This window comes from Mytilus trossulus, chromosome 12 (assembly GCF_036588685.1).
Source record: "Mytilus trossulus isolate FHL-02 chromosome 12, PNRI_Mtr1.1.1.hap1, whole genome shotgun sequence".
Lineage (NCBI taxonomy): Eukaryota > Metazoa > Mollusca > Bivalvia > Mytilida > Mytilidae > Mytilus > Mytilus trossulus.
Window position 1 is genome coordinate 35,377,230 of NC_086384.1, and position 20,889 is coordinate 35,398,118.

The 20,889-nt window shown below is 32.4% G+C and overlaps 3 protein-coding genes across 3 annotated transcripts; 2 read left to right on the top strand and 1 right to left on the bottom strand.

The window, feature by feature from the left end:
* Window positions 1–4,356: 4,356 nt before the first annotated feature.
* LOC134692407 (uncharacterized) lies at window positions 4,357–7,512 on the top strand. Its single transcript, XM_063552857.1, has 4 exons — window positions 4,357–4,621; window positions 5,097–5,154; window positions 7,142–7,203; window positions 7,492–7,512. Exons 1-4 carry the CDS (start codon window positions 4,394–4,396, stop codon window positions 7,510–7,512), a joined length of 369 nt encoding a protein of 122 aa, XP_063408927.1. The 5' UTR covers window positions 4,357–4,393.
* Window positions 6,931–11,011, bottom strand: LOC134693243 (uncharacterized). Its single transcript, XM_063553987.1, has 2 exons — window positions 10,608–11,011; window positions 6,931–9,288 (listed from the first exon to the last, which is right to left on the bottom strand). The coding sequence occupies exons 1-2, from the start codon at window positions 10,794–10,796 to the stop codon at window positions 8,665–8,667; spliced, it is 813 nt and encodes a 270-aa protein (XP_063410057.1). The 5' UTR covers window positions 10,797–11,011; the 3' UTR covers window positions 6,931–8,664.
* Window positions 11,012–13,632: 2,621 nt separating this feature from the next.
* Window positions 13,633–15,082, top strand: LOC134692408 (DNA polymerase III PolC-type-like). Its single transcript, XM_063552858.1, has 3 exons — window positions 13,633–13,768; window positions 14,202–14,797; window positions 15,065–15,082. The coding sequence occupies exons 1-3, from the start codon at window positions 13,633–13,635 to the stop codon at window positions 15,080–15,082; spliced, it is 750 nt and encodes a 249-aa protein (XP_063408928.1).
* Window positions 15,083–20,889: the final 5,807 nt, after the last annotated feature.

Sequence of the window (20,889 nt, forward strand, 5' to 3'; positions counted from 1 at the left end):
CTTATCCTGGTTATATAACAGTTTGAAGTATATAAACTGAATCTATAAATAAGGCTAAAAATTATTTACCCCACTGGAACTTAAGTGAAGAATATTCAAACTTTAGTTTCTCAATTGTAAATGAAATGTTTCTTTTGCAGGAATCAATATCCAACTGGACATGGAAGTTTCTTTTCAAGAAGGCAACGGCGAAACAGCAATCAATCGCTGTACAACTCTTTAAAAGTCTGCAGGAAATTTGTCCAGATAATGTTGGCAACTGCACAGAACGAGGACATTCTGAAATAGAAGATCAATAAAACAATAATTTGTTATTCATGTCCTTATACTAAAATAAAATCTTCGTAAAAAGTTTAATGATCATCTCGCTGCATTAAATTTCTACTAATTTAGGTTGTATCTTTATGTCTCTAATAAAATTATATTTGCACGACGCATAAAAATTTTATGAGAAGCAACCAAAGTCTTTTCAACATAATTTGAGATTTCATTTTACCCTGTACTCAAAATAATTGTGTTTCAAACCAGTGCATATGCTTCATATTAGGGAAACTATACAAAAAAATAAACACTTTGTTATATATAGCCGTCAAATGGAGATCTTTTCTCCTCATTTTAGAACAGTGTTTGCCCATTAGAAAAATTCATTTTAAAATTTGAAGAAGTATGCAGAATCCTTTCAATACATACGTCATATAAGCTTATTATTTCCCTTGAATATATAGATCATATAACACAAGGGTTTCCAGGAAATAAATATCTCTAACAGAACCCTGTTTTCATCACCAATTTTGATGAAAATTTACTTGTTTATTTTTCATTGGCCTTACAAGTTACAAATGTATATACTTACCATTCACCCAGGTGCTTCCTCCCACCACACATTGTGGACTTTGTAGATTATCTGTTATACCCAAACGGTTCAGGATCTGAGTAATGACAATGTCTTCCAGATTATCATTGATAGATAGTCCTTTGTTTCCAAGGAAACCATTCAAAGAAAATCCTGTAAAATAATGAAACAAGTTGCTTTCTTTAAAAAAAGAAATGCAATCGTAAACCCAAATGCTTGTTTGGCATTATATATACATATTAGATAATTGTTTAATAAAGATGTATTGTCTTATATTACTTTTGTTGTGCATAAGAATTAGAAAATGACATTGCCTGTTTACTTAATGTAATACCGGCTTCACACATCAACGTATAGATCCGACGTACGTCGGCCGTGGTAAAAAAAAAGCATGCACGCTACCAATACGCTAGTAATTTCGATGCATTCAACCTGTCAATTATATCTGTATCGTGTGCACAACCAGCTTTAAGGTAATACGATACCGAATGACGTTACATCACTAGTTATCGTTCCTGCTGTTGTGGGACAAACATGAAATTGAAGACGGACGTAAAACCTGATGTTTTGTTACAACTTGGAACGAGTTAAACAAACAATTTACCTTAGTCTGGTATAAAACAGTTGTAAGATAAATGTTTCTTTATTTCAAACTTACAGATTTAGATATCTGCATATAAAAAATACCTTCATTTTAGCGTTGCTTACTACATATAAAATGTATCATATTCCCAATTTCTAAAGTCTACATGTATGCGGTCGAAAATAAAAATTAAACAAACGACATAAACGAGAACATTTACAAATATCACACATACGTGAATATATATTCAAAAACCTAATAAATACATATACATAGTAATTGTAATACATGATCGTAAAAAAATGTTCGCAACAATATTTATCTTCCAATATCATACAAAATAATAATATCAGACTTGTAAAACCAAACGACAAATTTGTGGGAATATGTGTGCTTTTTCAACTGTGACGTTCAATGCGACTCCAGTTAGAAGTTTCAGTCCTACATTTGAACATGGCGGAGAAGCGGCGCATGCATTCTAAAAAGGGCAAGTTCGCTTGGAAAAAAAGAAAAGTAGAAGATGACATACTAGTAAATACTAGTGCTTTTGAAACACAAACTGATTCAGATTTTATTTTGTGGAATGAGGGCAGATGAATAGTAGAGCTTGGGTATTTAGCGGAACAGTTATCTTGTTGTAAAAAATGTAAAAAGTCAACACTTAACCTGTCAGACTGTCTTGCAGAAGTACGATACAATTTCGGGAGCGTATTGAAAATAAAATGTCAGCAGTGTAAAACCGTCAATTGTGTTTACACGGGAAAACAACACCGAGATGAAAATAAAGAAAACAAAGGCTTTGGAATATGGGATATCAATACCAAAAGTGCTCTAGGTAAGTAAAATAATGTCCAAAGAAATAGACAGTTCCACATGTAGATACCTTTTCGTTATACATATTTCCTTCGTTTCGTCCATGCATGTACACATTGAAGTTATAATAGATTTTTTATTTAACATTTACGTTTTATAATGATGTTTTAATTGTATAAACACTTTCTCTTGTTGAATCAAAATTAATAATGAAAAAAGTAATAAAGAAACCCTGGTTGACACTTTTTCAACCACAGCAAGAGATAATGAAAACCGGACTAAATAAAACGACTAACACAGCACAACGGGTTGAAAATGCTAGAAGATGTAATAACGGGACGTCTATTGTTTTTGCCATAACTCCATAGTAAATATTTATTATTTGTTTATAGCAATGATACATACAGGCATGGGACCCGAACAAGTAGGATATTTTTTCTCAACTGTGAATAACAATAACAGTAAAGGCACTAAAAAAGAGAGAGCGAGAAATAGGATGGAAGATCGAGAAAAAAGCTGCTGATACTTGTAAACAAGGAATCGATGAGGAAATACGAATCAACAGGTACGTAATCATTTACAGAACAAGCACACAATGTGTGATAATGGACCGACTGTACCTCCGTGTGCAGGATTTTCTCTCCAAGTTGAAGGCCCGTTTGCCTGTTTTCTGCTTTGATCGAATCGTTGTCTCTTTGAAAAATTCCTCATTTCCATTTTAAATTTTAATCCTGTATATTTATATGTATGTGTGTGTATGTAATATCAATCGTTGACAAGAGGAATTTCATAAGCAGGGTTAAAATGTATAGAAATATATACATGTAGCTACATCTCAATATGTTAATCGTAAAGATACGTATACCCGATCGAATTTCTGTTTTCTTTATATCATGTTATATTAAATTAAACAAGTATTTTCAGTGATAAAAATCTCATTATTTATGTATTTCAATTATAGAACGTCAACAGAAGAGATACATGAAAACCTGACTTCATGTATGCAGCCCAGTACAAGTACATGTACCGTAGTAAACTCTACTGAAAATGATGTGGACATTGAACGGTTACTTTCCGTCTCGTTTGATGGCGCCTGGCAGAAAAGGGGCAGTGGAAAATGTTATAATAGTTAAACAGGTTAGTTCTTTAATTCTCAGATAAACTGCAGTGGTAAAAACCTAGCAATCTATAAATACGCAGACATCATAGAGTGCAAAAGAAATACATTATCGCTTGTAATAAATTTATTTCTTCAATTCTTAAATTCTTCACTTGTGACTATCCAAGTTATTCGATATTCAGTACTTCAGTACTTTGAGTTAATGAATGCTGTGACAACCATTCATACCTTAAGCTTTGTATTTGAAAGTATTTTGACCTCGAGAATCACTGATGGTGTGGAATAAATATATATGTATAGTAGTTTACGGTATTATTTCTAACCTGCATTACTTAGACTATACATTTAGTTTGGTTGTATGTAGTCTTTATCTCTAAAATATGCTATATTGTATGTGAATGTTTTAATCTATCATGATTAATCTGTGGTGAAACTATTATGCAAGGTAATTTGATGTTTACTTTTTTTCAGGGCATGCTACAATGATTGGAGAAAATACTGGTAAATGTGTAGACCAAATTTGGTGTAAAATCAACAGATTGCAGGAAGTGCCTTTTTACAGATAAACAATCAGACCATGACTGTCGGAAGAACTATGCTGGAAGTGCACGATCTATGGAATCGGCAATAGCAGTAGATCTAGTTTCTAATTTAATGGAAATGGGTTACAGAGTGAAATCAATAACCATGGATGAGGATTCAACTACTATATCTAGACTTCATAAGTCGGTTGATCCAAATATAGTCAAACAGTCTGACAAAAATCACATTAAGAAAAACCTTTCAAACTCTTTGTATGAAATAAAGAAAGGCCATAAGGAGTTAAGCACAAGTATAATCAGTTACTTTGTGAGATGTGCCTTGTATGCCATCTCTCAAAACCAAGGTCACTCTGAAGAATTGAATTGCAAGTTTAATTGTCCCTCATGCATACGGGGATCACGATAGTTTTAAATCAGAGTAGTGCGGGTTTCTAAGAAATCCAAAGACATACAAACATAACGGTTTGCCAGGTGGGATCGACATGTCAGGAGAACAGCTCCGAGATGACTTACTGAAGCTATTCAAACAACTTGCAGACAGATCGGATAGACTAATACACATTGGTACCTCTCAGGCGAATGAGTCACTGAATCATATAATTGCAACAAAAGCACCCAAAGCCAAACATTTTGGTGGATCAGAGTCCCTGAATTTCAGAGTAGCTGCCGGTGTGGCACAACTTAATTGTGGACGAAAATATATAGTTGACGTAAGTAGTTTAATTTATTCTTCAATAAGCCAATTGTTGTACAAATAACAGGTATACAAATAATTTTTTGCTTTATTTTTACTTGTACAAATAAAGTCTCATGTTACCCCATATCTATGTTGAGCAAGCGGTAATATGAATATTTCTGTTTCCTAACCAGTTCATTTTGGGGTCCTCTTCGCGGTTCGCGTTTCAAAAATTTAGATTTTAATAACCACATTTGCAAGTGTTATGAGTAATTTCAGGATAAACACAATATATGTACATTGTCGGAAAATATAAAATTTATTTCTGTAAGGTAGAATAAATATATTTGTGTCGATTTAATTGATAAAACATTTGATATCTTTCGAAATAAGTACATAATATTGAAGAATTGAAAAATAGCTTTTTATTGTTACAATATTGTAATGTTATGATCATCAATTTTTTTAATCAAATAATCTTATAACCATTTAAAATTTATTGTTTACAGGTAAACGAAAACCATGGACTTTCACCTGGAAAAGTAACAATAACAAATACAACTAGAGGCTCTCAAGAGCCTGTGTCGCTCACCTGTATGTAATGTGGTTTTTAAATGATGAAAAATAAGATTGAAATCATTATGACAAGCTTTAAAAAGCTCTATAATGATGGAGTTTTTAAGTTTGGTTTATTTTGGTCCAGCAGTTAAATTAAAAGCAGGTTATTGCATTATAAATGTTGTTCTTATATGTAGAGGGGCATTATTATAGAATGGTAAAAGTTTTCTACCAAAATTCAAACTTGATGTGTCTTTAATTAGCATTGTGAAAAAGTTTCATAACTTATATTTGAGGTAATACAGTGTTACCAGTAGGTTCAACATTATTTCAAGATAAACAACCTTAACTTGATTGAGTTAAGCGTTCAAATGGGTATTTTATTGTGTTTTTCTGTGTTGTGATGCTTTTGTCTCAGTAAATGGGAGAAGGTTTGGTAGCATTAAAAGGTTTAATCTAGTTATAAATGTTTGCATCTGTTTTAAGTCAAGAATCTGATGTACAGAGTTGTTGTTTGTTTATGTAATTTTATATACATGTTTTTCATTGGTTGTTTTTTATTTCTTGTTTGAATGGTTTTCCACTTGCAATTTTGGTGTTCTTTATAGCTTGTTGTTCAGTGTGAGCCAAGGCTGTGTGTTGAAGGTGGTATGTTGATCTATAATGGTTTAGTTTTACAAATTGTTATTTAAATGGAGAGTTGTCTCATTTGGATTTATACCACATCTTTTAATGCCTGTTTATACAGACATTAACCTTACACAAGAGAGACGGAAGAACATTCATAGTCACGAAGTGTAGTTGTAATTCAGATTGACTTGCAGTTATCCTTTAGTGCAAATTCTTATTTCTCATAAAGGTACATGTGGTATTGTACAATTGTGAATTATAAATTAAAGCAAATAATTTGTCAGGGGAAAAATGTTTAACAGTTTATATATGTTTCTTGATTTTTTGAAGCAGAAAAGAATATTTAAAAGATGAACAAGTGAAACTGTGAGGTACTGCTCATTGGTGATGCCTCACTGCAAGTGTATAGTTTTAAGTGTAAACTATGTAAGAGTTTGGTAAACAGGAAGTTGTTGAGTGATAAATATGAAAACGCATCACAGTATTGCATACTTATATAAACTTTGAAACCAAATTTCAGAAATCCTTATATTGTAGTTCTTCAGATAAATGTGACAAAATTTTCATTTTGGTTATCATGTGTAAAATAATACAAGAGTTTGGTAAACAGGAAGTTGTCGGTTGATGAATCTGAAAACGCATCAAATGGTATAGCAGACTTATATAAACGCTGAAACCATATATCAGAATTCGTTGTAGTGTAGTTCCTAAGAAAAATTCTACGAAACTATTCATGGGAAAGAAAGAGGAAAAACAGTAAACATAAACAATTGAGAATAAAATTAGTTCTATCAGTCAGATACAATCAAATATAAGGGTTGTTTCTTTTCCTCAGATAACAGAAAACAAGTTGTACAAGTGAGCTTAAGAACATGGAATTGTGATTTAATTCATCAATATTTTAGCAAGATTTATACTTTGTTTGTGTAAGTTGAATAATAGAGGTCATGTGTGTTGTGATTTGACGCATTTTTTACTTTGTATGTTATCTTTCATCGATTATGTAGTGATTATTTTAGTATATATATGTATGTTGGTATTTGAATAAAAAGTAAATTAAGAAACAGCAGTTGAGAACAAATATTTATTTACTAACAAGATATAACTGTACAGTTAAAAACATTTGACTAAAAGAACATTTTTGGTATGGTTGAAATATGGGGACATTTAAATTTGAAGATGTAAAAAGTTAATTAACAAATAGACATAAATAATAGATTCTTGATTTGTGAGATTAAGTTATCATGGAATTTAAGAGACATAAGGAACAATTAACATTAGTTTGTTAAATCACACTTTAAAAAGAGTATATGATGATTTAGAAGTGTAAGATATAAAATTGAGGCTGTGTTTGTATCTTTATAAGTATTTTTAGACTGTAGAGGTCAAGCAGTGACGGTTGTATCAAGTATGGACAGAATATTCAAAGTAATTTCTATTAATAAATTGATAGCTACACATGTCAAAACAATCATCATTTCTCAATACATAATTTTCAAGCAGTGCAAGGGAGGTAACAAGTAATCAATCATATATTTATATATATATATATAACAGTATTTGTTTAAATTTAATTTGATTACCTCCCTTACAGTGTTTTGAAACTTCTTCCAAACAGAAAAAAAAGTTTGTTTTTTGTCTTTTAATTCCTAACGGCTATGTGATTTGAGCCATAATTATCCTTTTGTAGTATGGAATCTTGTGATATAATTTCAGAGAGATTTAGATGCTTATTAACTGGAAAGCACAAAAATGCTTATTTGGCCTGTTGCTTGAAAATGATGTTCAAAAACATAAAAATAAAGCAAAACTTAAAATATATACATTTACACAATTAAAATCTTCATATATATTAGGTCAAAGTTTTTTTTACATATACAAGTATAGTTTACATATATATTAGACCAAGTAAATTGCATGTATACATGTATAAGGCCATGTTCACAATGAGGTTTAAACAAGGTTGAAACAAGTTGAATTGACATTTTGTATATCGATGATAAATAAATACAACCTTTATTCTAGAAACATTTTTAGCAATTAATTAACTTTTCAATATAGAATTTAATAAACTTTTAACAATTGATTAGCATGATTTCAAAGATGTAAATAATTCTTGTGTACACATGAATGTCTCCTATGGGCAGTGTGAACATGGTTTGGATTTGGGTTAATTAAATTTTGATTAAAAATACAATAGTAAGGTACAGAACATTATTGAATTTCCTGAGATAAATGTAGCATGGGAAAATTTTATATTTTTTATTAGTTAGCATGATTTGCATAAAAAGTAATGATAATGTAATAATGAGGTAGAAATGTCAACTTTTGTATTATGTACATTGTACATACACGTATGATGCAATGAGCAGATTAAATTTTTAATTTCTTATCATTTAAGAATAAGTAACAACAATCAAAACATTCTTGATAGTCTGTATTTAAAAAAAGTTTATGTTATATGCATTCATTGCAGTTTTTATGCAAAAATGTTTCATAACGTAATTTTTATGGTCTAATATTTTAGACTTCTTCAGAATAAGAAACAACAAAAATTTGTCCATCATAAACTATCTTTTGACAATAATAGTTTTTGAATGTATTAATTGTAAGAGCAATAAACAATTGACACGAACAATCACTGAGGTACAATATTGTGCAGTTGTCAAGAAAACACAAGCATAAATATCTTTATGCTGAAAGAAGTAAAATAATTGATATTGACAAAAGCTCTGTTTGTCATGTTTATGTAATTCAATCTAAAATTAAAAAAAATTGTATATTGTCTTCTATTATACATGGAGAAAAAAACAAAAAATAATTAGGAACTAGAAATGTCTTGAATCATGGAAATTTCAAATGGCACTTCTGGCAAATGACAGAATGTTGTTATTCTGGTTGATTTTCGACTGAAAAGTTGTTGACATTCAGTATATAATCCTCTAGACTGTCACAATCCTCTATGAGGTCCTGTTGAGATTCTGCTTCTAGGAAAGACTTTAACTGGGGTTCAAAGATTGTGTAAGAAATGTTGTCGGTTGTGTTTATCATTGCTTTGGTTGATTTGTGAAGATTTTGCACTCTCTGCTTCATTTTGCAGGTGTCACATTTGATTGTTGGGTCAGCACTGGTTACAGCAATGGCCTTCATGCATTTTTGGTTACTGCATTTTGTCGACTTAGTGACAGTTATTTGTCCAATACTAATCTGTTTTAGTTCATTTAGCAGCAAGGAATGATCCAACATTACTTGACCATAATTGTCTATCTCTGTGATCTTGGTGGTGGCACAGGTATTGATCCACATTTCATCATTGAAATTGTTGGAAATAACATTTTTTATTTTGTAATATTTGCCATCCTCTACCTCAGCAATTGAATGTCCCCACAAGGACATTTTTTTGCAGGCAGTGTTGTCAGCGCAGATTGCTTGTCTTCTCTGTTTCATCCCATATTTTGTTGGAATTGTCATTTCCTCCTCTATAAATTTGACAATTTTGACATAAATTGTGGCCTGGAAAAAAAAGTATCAAAATATAAGTTGGACATACATTGTAGTTTGGATTAAGAGCAGATTAAAAATTGAAATGTTACATTTGTACATGAGGTTTTCCATACATGATTGTAGAGCAAGATTTGCTTAACCTTTCATTGTACCTGAGATCAGCGCCAGTTATTGGTGGAGTTCATGGTTGTTATTTGTTAGTTTGTATGTTGTTTCATTCATTTTTATATATTTGTTTGTTTGTTTTGTTTTGTTTTTAATGTATGGCGTTGTCAGTTTATCTAAAATCTTCAAGTTTGAGTGTTCCTCTGGTATTTTTTTACTTTGTTGTAGGCATACTATAATTTTAGAAACAAAATGGTTTTTCAAATAAGCCTGATTTGACTCAACGGTTGAGAATGGTTAGTTGGGTTCTCCTTAGTCTAAATAATTATGACGTTTTGAAAAGCAATTATATTTTTTTTATTCGACCCCTTTACGTTGAAGAAATCACAGGTATTTTCAAATTGAAGTTATCAATGAAAAAGTCTGTATTTACATATGCCATCAGATAATCATGAGAGCAATGAGGTGAACATGTTTTATCGTGAGAAATATATATGGCAATAACAAATCAAGACTTGTAAAAATGTGTTTACATGTACATTTGTATTCCGAGAATATCTTAATATAAAAAAAAGTTTAAGATGTGTTATGATTGTGAATGAGAAAACTATGTTCACAAGACCAAATTGACACAGAGATTCACAACTGTATTTGGTGCAATACACCTTATCGCTATTTGTTTGCCATTACTAGAAATCACACAGGTTCCTGTTCAAATTTTATTGTCATAGAACAAAATATATGACGTGACAAGGAAAGGCGATTGTTGTTTGAGTCAAAAGTTCAAGCGACTTGGTCAGCCGGGATTATTGATAACATGTATCTTGGTTCTGTGACGTTAAACAAAAGTGTAACACTTTTAGTTCAAAGTTTGTAATTTGTTTAATACAATAACAAGGGCATAATGTGGGTTTAATGGGAGTGTTCAGGGGGTTGGAATTTTGATTGTGTTGATTAATGCATTTGTCACAGGACATACTAGCAGGTTGTTTCTGGATTGGGACCACAGGCATTTGTTTAAGAAGAAATTCCTATATAAATACAAAAATTTAATTTACTATAAAGAAGAAAAGACGAGTGCCTGTAAGCAATTTTGTACTAGACCGATTCTGTGACAAACCTCATCTCCCCATAAAATTAAATATCATTAGTAAAAGAAATTTTACATTTTGTTGATTTGCTCATGATGATCTTTAATCTTGATGAATATAATAAATACTTACGGTCATGTTTTCAGACAAGTTGATTAAATCTTTTGGTTCGGATTCGTCATTTGTTTGCATCTTTTCCTTCTTGAATGTTAATTCATTCATTGCCACTTGCAGTGTTGTTGATTTGTTGCAAATCACGTCAACTTGGCCCGAACGGCCAGGGCTTAAAGTTGCACCTGTCAACTTTACTGGTGAATTCATGGTTGCAGCGGAGACGAATTTTTCATGTTTATCAGGTGCAAAACAAACAAGTCTCTTCGGTATCTGTTTTGGTCATTTGAAAAGTTCCTGTAAAGTACTTTGTTTTACCATTTGCTGATAAAGTAACTGTCGAGACATTGTGTAAATAACCAGTTAGAGAGTCCATGTCCAATTTACGTTTAGCCATTTTGTTAAGAATGACATATACGCGGGAAAATGCGTAGTAATTTAATAGAAAATAAAAATAAATAAAATTAACCGAGAAATTGTATCAAACATTTCAAAAAGAGGTTAAATGGACATTGTACAGTGTGTGTACAGTTTCACTTTTTTCATGTTCAATTTCATTAGAATGAACAATGACAGGATTCATTGAACTACTTTGTAATCATGGCATGTGTATATTTGAGTAAACCGACTGTGTGTCTTAGGCGAATGTTTCTCCAATATAGGAGTACCCAAATGGGTAATTGTTTACAAAAGAAACTAGAGGCTCTAAAGAGCCTGTGTCGCTCACCTTGGTCTATGTTCATATTAAACAAAGGACACAAATGGATTCATGACAAAATTGTATTTTGGTGATGGTGATGTGTTTGAAGTTCTTACTTTACTGAACGATTTTGCTTCTTACAATTATATCTATAATGAACTTTGCCCATTAGTAACAGAGAACTATATTTGGTAAAAATTTACATAAATTTACCAAATTAATGAAAATTGTTAAAAATTGACTATAAAGGGCAATAACTCCTTAAGGGGTCAATTGACCATTTAGGTCATGTTGACTTATTTGTAGATCTTACTTTGCTGAACATTATTGCTGTTTACAGTTTATCGCTATCTATAATAGTATTCAAGAATACCAAAAACAGCAAAATTTCTTTAAAAATTACCAATTGGAGGGCAGCAACCCAACAACCAGTTGTCCAATTCATCTGAAAAAGGACAGATAGATATTGACTTGATTAACAATTTAACTTCTTGTCAGATTTGCTCTAAATGCTTTGGTTTCATAGTTATAAACCCAAAACTGCATTTTACCCCTATGTTCTATTTTTAGCCGTGGCAGCCATCTTGGTTGAATGGCCAGGTCATAGGACACATTTTTCAACCTAGATACCCCAAAGATGATTGTGGCCTAGTAGTTTCAGTGGAGATTTTTGTAAAAGATTACTTAGATTTACGAAAAATGGTTAAAAATTGACTATAAAGGGCAATAACTCCTAAAGGGGTCAACTGACATTTCGGTCATGTTGATTTATTTGTAAATCTAACTTAGCTGAACATTATTGATGTTTACAGTTAATCTCTATCTATAATAATATTCAAGATAATAACCAAAAACAGCAAAATTTCCTCAAAATTACCAATTCAGGGGCAGCAACCCAACAACCTATTGACCGAATCATCTGAAAATTTCAGGGCAGATAGATCTTGACCTGCTAAACATTTTTATCCCATGTCAGATTTCCTCAAAATGCTTTGGTTTTTGAGTTATAAGCCAAAAACTGCATTTTACCCCTATGTTCTATTTTTAGATGTGGCGGCCATCTTGGTTAGTTGACCAGGTCACGCCACACATTTTTTAAACTAGATACCCCAAAGATGATTGTGGCCAAGTTTGGATTAACTTGGCCCAGTAGTTTCAGAGAAGAAGATTTTTGTAAAAGATTACTTTAATTTACGAAAAATGGTTAAAAATTGACTATAAAGGGTAATAACTCCTAAACGGGTCAACTGACCATTTTGGTCATGTTGAATTATTTGTAGATCTTACTTTGCTGAACATTATTGGTGTTTACAGTTTATCTCTATCTATAATAATATTCAAGATAATAACCAAAAACAGCAAAATTTCCTCAAAATTACCAATTCAGGGGCAGCAACCCAACAACCTATTGACCGATTCATCTGAAAATTTCAGGGCAGATAGATCTTGACCTGATAAACATTTTTATTCCGTCAGATTTTCTCAAAATGCTTTGGTTTTTGAGTAATAAGCCAAAAACTGAATTTTACCCCTATGTTCTATTTTTAGCCATGGCGGCCATCTTGGTTGGTTGACCAGGTCATGCCACACATTTTTTAAACTAGATACCCCAAAGATGATTGTGGCCAAGTTTGGATTAATTTGGCCCAGTAGTTTCAGAGAAGAAGATTTTTGTAAAAGATTACTTTAATTTACGAAAAATGGTTAAAAATTGACTATAAAGGGCAATAACTCCTAAACTGGTCAACTGACCATTTTGGTCATGTTGACTTATTTGTAGATCTTACTTTGCTGAACATTATTGCTGTTACAGTTTATCTTTATCTATAATAATATTCAAGATAATAACCAAAAACAGCAAAATTTCCTCAAAATTACCAATTCAGGGGCAGCAACCCAACAACCTATTGACTGATTCATCTGAAAATTTCAGGGCAGATAGATCTTGACCTGATAAACATTTTAACCCCATGTCAGATTTGCTCTAAATGCTTTGGTTTTTGAGTTATAAGCCAAAAACTGCATTTTACCCCTATGTTCTATTTTTAGCCGTGGCGGCCATCTTGGTTGGTTGACCAGGTCATGGTTGATTTGGCCCAGTAGTTTCAGAGGAGAAGATTTTTGTAAAAGCTAACGCCGGACGACGGACGACGGACGCAAAGTGATGAGAAAAGCTCACTTGGCCCTTTGGGCCAGGTGAGCTAATAAAAATTGACAAGAAGGCTAAAAGAGATGCAGAAAACAAAAAGTTACCAGCTATGAAAAGGAAGAGAAAAAACAAAAAAATCCGATTCGTTTGTTTACACTTTGACCAAAGAAGGTATAACTTATCAATCCCAGGTTACCATGGGACCAGATGGGGATCATGCAGACATTGAAACAATCCCAGACCTAAGTGATTTAGAACTACCAAAAACAGTCGTCATTGATAATAACGAGGAACTTTCTGTTGTCGTTTTCGACATTGAAACCACTGGATTTGGTAAGTTAAAAATATTAGCACCATGATGTTTATTATTTAAATAATTTAAAAGTACATCGGACTTACACATCTTAGGTTATTTGAAATATACCAGAAATTAACAACTATATATACGGCCTTCAACATACAATTAAAGTTCATATCCCATATTCAGCTATGAAAGGCCCCGAAAACCTTTCATGATAAAATTTACAGGCAGCCACTCATAAACCCGGATCAGTAAACGTAAGACGTTGTATTCTTTTGTTGTATATTTTTCTTGAAAAACACTGGTTCATCAAATGGTTGTCAAACTGACCCGAATCATACGTTATAACAATCAACATAAATATAATCATAAATGAAAAATACAAAATACGGAATTCAATAAAGTAAGACGCAATTGTTATTTATAAAAAAAAATGAAATTGTTAAATATATATATTTATTACAGGATACGATTCCGAGAAAGTTCAACTGCCGGCAGTTTGTGACAAAGGAGAGTTTGATAAATACATTATACCAACAAAACCTATTCACCCAAAAGCCACCAAAGTCACCCATCTTTTTAGTACAGGAACGCGTCTGTATTATAAAGGTCAGCAACTGAAGACAGAGCTGAAGGAGAATGTGATTAACAGTTTTATTGATTGGCTTCCTAAAAATGCATTACTGGTTGCACATAATTGCAAACAGTTTGATGCAAAAATTCTTGTATCACAGATGCAGCCTTTAGCTTCAACATTTTTGGAAAACCTGAAAGACCACATGTTAGGATTTTCAGACACACTACCATTATTTCGTGTTAAATTCCCGAAAAGAAAGTCATACTCTCAGAGCTCTCTTGCCAAAGACATACTTAAAACAACATACAATGCCCACAATGCGCTTGATGATGTAAAAATATTAAAGCAATTGATAGAAGTAGACATTACAAAAGAACAACTAATTGAGAATAGTTTCGAGGTTAATGAAATAGAACGTCAATTGCAGATGTTTAATGCAAAGAAACACTTACTTGTCTCTTATAATGGGGTTATAAGGGAAAAGGTAATGTCAAAAGCCCTGTGCGATAAGGTGCCGAAAGTGGGCTTAGTTTTGAACATATAAAGTCTTCATTTAGAAGAGCTGGACAAGACGGCGTTCGTAGTATTTTTGCCGAAAAGACTTCGAATGGGAAACCAAGGATCAGTAATCAGAAGAAAATTATAAATCGTGTTAGCAAATATTTATCTAGTTGAACATATTCATTAAATTATATTTTTATACATAATTGCGTGTTATTTACTTGATACGTTTATCTTCCATAAATTTCAGGAAATGAAAGACAACTGAAATGAGTCAATGTAAAACAACGTTATATTCTGTATTCCGTAACGTCACATATTTCTGTCAATTTCTAAGCGTATCGGTCATCTTTTTCCCTATATGTCTTTGTAAATTTGGCGCCAAAATCGGCATTTACTAATCAAAATTACAAAAAAACAAGAGTGGTGACCCCCATTTTTTATTTCATATTTCGATGTAACTCGATTCAAAGTACAAGTATGCCAAAAAAAATTGAAATCGGGAGATATGCCATTCGGTATCGTGTTACCTTAAGCGTGTATTGGGTGTGTGTAAAGCGTACCTAAGCGTTTCTCCTAGTCTTTCTACATTCCCAACTGCAAGTCTGGCTATATGTAAGAGTTTGTCAATAAGTCTGTCACATTCGCCCGTCTGTTTACATGTTTACCAGTCCGTCTATGTCCACTGGTTCGTCTACATGTTCACTAGCTTTGAAATAGCTTTCGGTAAGTGAGATTATTTCAGTGATTTGTGTCTATTGTTTTTATGAAAGTGATTGTTGTGCACCGTACCCATATTTTTAGGGACGCGAATTTCAACTGATATTTTACAGTTTTTTCTTGCAATGTGTTTTCCTTAAGGTTTGGTCCATTTGGGAGGGTTGGGTTTATGGCCACCACATTGTTAATGTACCAATGTCCATTCTAAAGCCAGGAACATGTAGTACAGTGGTTGTTGTTCATAATTCATGTCGGTCAAGTTCTTTTTCGTTATTTTGTTATCAATCATTAAAGGCTGTTTAGTTTTGTTTGATTTTTATATTTAAATCTTAATGGTCGGGGCATTTAATAGCCGACTAAATAGGGTTTTTTTTTCATTTTTGGAGGCCGCTCGGTGGCCTTTAAAGACTTACTACCACGTCATTGTAACTCTGGTTGGTACTTGTATCATTAGTGCTGGACCATGGTCGATCCTATGCACCTTTGAGGCAGGCGGGATATTTTTGTAGATCTTGTACAGCTCAAACTAATGGGATTAGTTCCTGTACTTCTATGTCTAGTCCCATGTTGCATGCCAGTGGTTGGAGAGGGTGTAATATCTTCTGTAGGTTTGATGAAGTTTCACCCGTATCGAACTTCTTCTCCTGAATGAAAGCTTTAAGGCGACGAGTATTTTTGTATGCAATGTGCCCTTAACGTGTCTCAAACTTATCTGTAGCGTTTTCAACGCTCGTGTAGCGTGTATATTATATGCGTGCAGTTTACAGGTATACGCTTGACAAACGCTTGAGCTGAATGAAATTTTTTAAGTTCCATTAAAATTTTCCTGAAGTAAAAGCGTTCACCAAGCGTATACCTTTGCCTTTCGATGTACTTCAAACTTATGGAACGTGGGTTTAATTTTAAACGCTTGCGCAGCGTTCCTCTGGTGAGCAACTAAGTTATGCATACGATGATATGGACTTTTCTTTTTTAACTGATTGTTTTACATTGTCATTTCGGGTCCTCGGGACTAAGCGGTACGTGCTTTGCCTGTTGTTGAAGGGATGTACGGTGACCCATAGTTTGTATTTCTGTGTTATTTTGGTTTCTTGTCGATAGTTGTCTCATTGACACCAAACCCTATCTTCTTTTTTATATTCGATATCTTATCGCCAACCTGGTTAAGTCTGCTAAAAATGCATGCATGATTCATTTTTAGGTTATCAGTCGTTATTAAAGTGGCACATTTGATTCGTTGTTTCATTGCTTGAAGTATCATTTCTTACATCTGTATGGTCAAATGTGTATTTTTTTTAAATAAGTTTTAGATTTAGATTTCAGTCAAGGTCATTTTTTCCCCCCTTCATATTGAATATCTATACTTATTAGTCGCATTTTAATGACGAAAAGGATCAGAGGTTATTATGTGACCTCCTTGTTTTTAAAACTAGAGGCTCTAAAGAGCCTGTGTCGCTCACCTTGGTCTATGTGAATATTAAACAAAGGAAGCAGATTGAAAATTGACTACAAAGGTCAATAACTCCTACAGGGGTCAATTGACCATTTCTTTCATGTTGACTTATTTGTAGATCTTACTTTGTTGAACATTATTGCTGTTTACAGTTTACCTATATCTATAATAATATTCAATATAATAACCAAAAACAGCAAAATTTCCTTAAAATTACCAATTCAGGGGCCGCAACCCAAAAACAGGTTGTCCAATTCATCTGAAAATTTCAGGGCAGATAGATCTTGACCTGATTAACAATTTTACTTCATGTCAGATTTTCTCTAAATTATTTGGTTTTTGAGTTATAAGCCAAAAACTGCATTTTACCCCTATGTTCTATTTTTAGCCGTGGCGGCCATCTTGGTTTGATGGCCAGGACACCGGACACAATTTTTAAACTAGATACCCCAATAATGATTGTGGCCAAGTTTCAAATAATTTGGCCCAGCAGTTTCAGGAGAGAAGATTTTTCTAAAAGATTACTAAGATTTAAGAAAAATGGTTAAAAATTGACTATAAAGGGCAATAACTCCTAAAGTGGTCAACTGATCATTTTGGTCATGTTGACTTTTTTGTAGATCTTACTTTGCTGAACATTATTGCTTTTTACAGTTTATCTCTATCTAAAATAATATTCAAGATAATAACCAAAAACAACAAAATTTCCTTAAAATTACCAATTCAGGGGCAGCAACCTAACAACGGAATGTCAGATTCATCTGAAAATTTCAGGGCAGATAGATCTTAACCTGATTAACAATATTACCCCATGTCAGATTTGCCCTAAATGCTTTGGTTTTTGAGTTATAAGCCAAAAACTGCATTTTACCCCTATGTTCTATTTATAGCCATGGCGGCCATCTTGGTTAGTTGGCGGGGTCACCGGACACAATTTTTAAACTAGATACCCCAATGATGATTGTGGCCAAGTTTGGTTAAATTTGGCCTAGTGTTTTCAGAGGAGAAGATTTTTGTAAAAGTTAACGCAGGACGACGACGGACGACGACGACGGACGACGACGGACGACGGACGCCAAGTGATGAGAAAAGCTCACTTGGCCCTTCGGGCCAGGTGAGCTAAAAAAAGGAAATAATGTTGCAATATTTAAACAAAGAAAATAATTTTAAATTTGCAATATTAATGAAAATAAATACGGACATAACTTTCATAATTAATTTTAACGTTATTTTCAATAAACATTTTTTTTTTTAAATCCTCGTTTTTACACCTATTTGAGGCACGTATTTATGATTATATTTCCATGTCCTTGGTCTATCCTAGACGTAAAATTTTAAAAAGTGCTAATACTTTTCTAAAGATTTTATTTTTAATTGTTTTCGTTAAAATATTTTATTTTTTCATTTTCAATATCTATTCAAATTTTTTTTTTTTTTATTAAAGTTGTAATATTTAACCAAAAAAAAATAACTGTAATTTAATCATATGCAAGAAAGACTTCCCTTTAATTTCAGTATAAACAAATAAATAGCTTGCTTTTTACAACATGTACATCTTCACTTAACGTAAAATCTAAAATAAAATGCAACTAAAACTCTTTCTAAAGATTTTATTTTTAATTATTCTTGTTCAGAATATAAAGCGCATTGTTTACATGAAATCTTATCTCATATCTTAACACAGCTGGTTACATCGTTTGACCATGGAAGAATAGTTTGACTAATTAAAATACTATGCATGTAGGTTAATATTAGCAGCTTGTAATCGTGTGCAAGAAAATATTATATCATAATAAATTTTAGATCATACGTAAAATATCTCTATAGCAACTTAAGATGCTAATGCATATTCAACAGATTAGGAAGCTATTGCGAATGCATTTAAAAGGTGGTCATAGCTATTGCGTATGTATTTGAAAGGTGGTTATATAAAGAACAGAAGTGTTCCGAATAACATCCCGTGTTCCGAAAGACTACATCACTCGTCCAGGGTATACTGCGGAAACCCTCAGGGGTTTACTCAATACTATCTATCAGTTTCATTGGAACTTTGTACCCTGTTTTTTTCTTCTTCAAATGTTAACAGATCAGTCAAAACAACAAATATTATAAGTATTTAGAATTTCTTTTTTATTATAGACCTGCAATAAGGTCCATTTTTGCGACCATAATTGCCAATAAAATAAAATATTCAGGGATAAGCATTTTGAATCATAAAAATAGAGGCTAGGTTAGGGAACTTTAATTCTAGCCTTCAGGTTAGCACAGAAACTATAAAATAAAACAAAAAAGTCAACAATGGAACATTATATGATGTCACTATCCTCATACTAAAACAAGTATGTCTCTTTTTCATAATGTCATATATACTGTACCACATATTCTGTATACCTGCATTCTATGTCAACTATTGAAAATAATAATGTGTAACCAGAGAGCATGTATCTACTCTACAAATTCATATTGCCACCAGCTGGATTCGAACCCCGGTCGTCTGCGTGACAGTCAGTGCTTTAACCCACTGAGCCAAAGAATCGATTCCCAAGCTCAGTTGATTAAGACTGGTTTTATATGTTCTACCCGTACTCTGAGGGGAAGCAACCCTGCTACAAATGTATTTACTTCAAAAACTTGAACCATGAAAGAAGAACAAATGCTTTTTATACCACATTAGTCTGTATTCCTTCATGCTATCTCATTGACAATATCAAACTTGACCCATATTTGTTTAATGGTAATCTGATAAAATATTAAATCTACATTTGATCAAGAAAAGCAATCAAGCCAATATAATAAACAGACTTTCAGTTTTTTTGGCATAAAGATATATTCTTCACTATAAACTGCTAGACAACTTAAAAAATAACCATCTTTATTTTTTGATCATTTGCTACTCACTTATCAAAATTTAATATTGTGACTCTTTGCTATATCTTAATGAATCAATCCATCTTTCATAAGAAAAATATGTAAAACTCATACCTTCAAAAATAACTGGAAACCCTACCTGATAAAGTGGAGCTCCATTTACAGAAGGTCTTTGGTAGATACACATCCTTTAGAACAACTTGTTGTATCAAACATTCATCACTTTCCAGACATACACTCACATTCATATTCACAAGGAAAACATCATCATCAACAAGATTGTAGATTGAATAGCTGTAAGAAAAGTATTAAAGATTAAAATATATTTATAAATCAGCTACTCTATATCTAGGGAATTTCTATCTTTAGTCACTGTATTCATGTAAATTAAAAGGGCTCTTTCAAAGTAGAATGAACCTGGCTATTTAAGAATAGTCAAGTTGTTAAATTTTCATGTCATGTAACACTACATGAGGGTGTCTTCTTTGGAGCCGGATATGTTCACCCTTCTGTAACAACTGAAATCACTCCCATATTTGGTGGGGTTTGTGATGCTCAGTCTTTAGTTTGAAGACTGCTGTTTATCTTTAAGTGTTGTTTTAGACATTGTGATGTCAGTATATATTGTACTTATAAGTTTGAATATCCTTTCATTTATTATTATTTTTTATTTATATTTTTATTAAAGAATTTCTCTAATTCTTTGTCAATTTATCCCTTTCTGCACCCATCTTATAAAAAAATTAATCAATGTGTGGTTGGTTTGATCTCAGTTCTTCATTGGTTAAAATCCCATTATGTCGTCGAATTTTCTTGTTTTCCTCTGAATTTCCGTCACATAGAAAGAACACAAACTTTTGCAGATCAGTCGAAAAGAAGGAATTAGTTTGCCTGCGTATTGTTTGAAAATCATTAGAGAAACAGATCCCACCACCAAATTTCATGTAATACGATATTTATCCACTCTCATCAGTTAAATTTTAAATATTTAAAACGCACGGCTAGCCTCACGTTTTAAATTTGAAAATTTAACT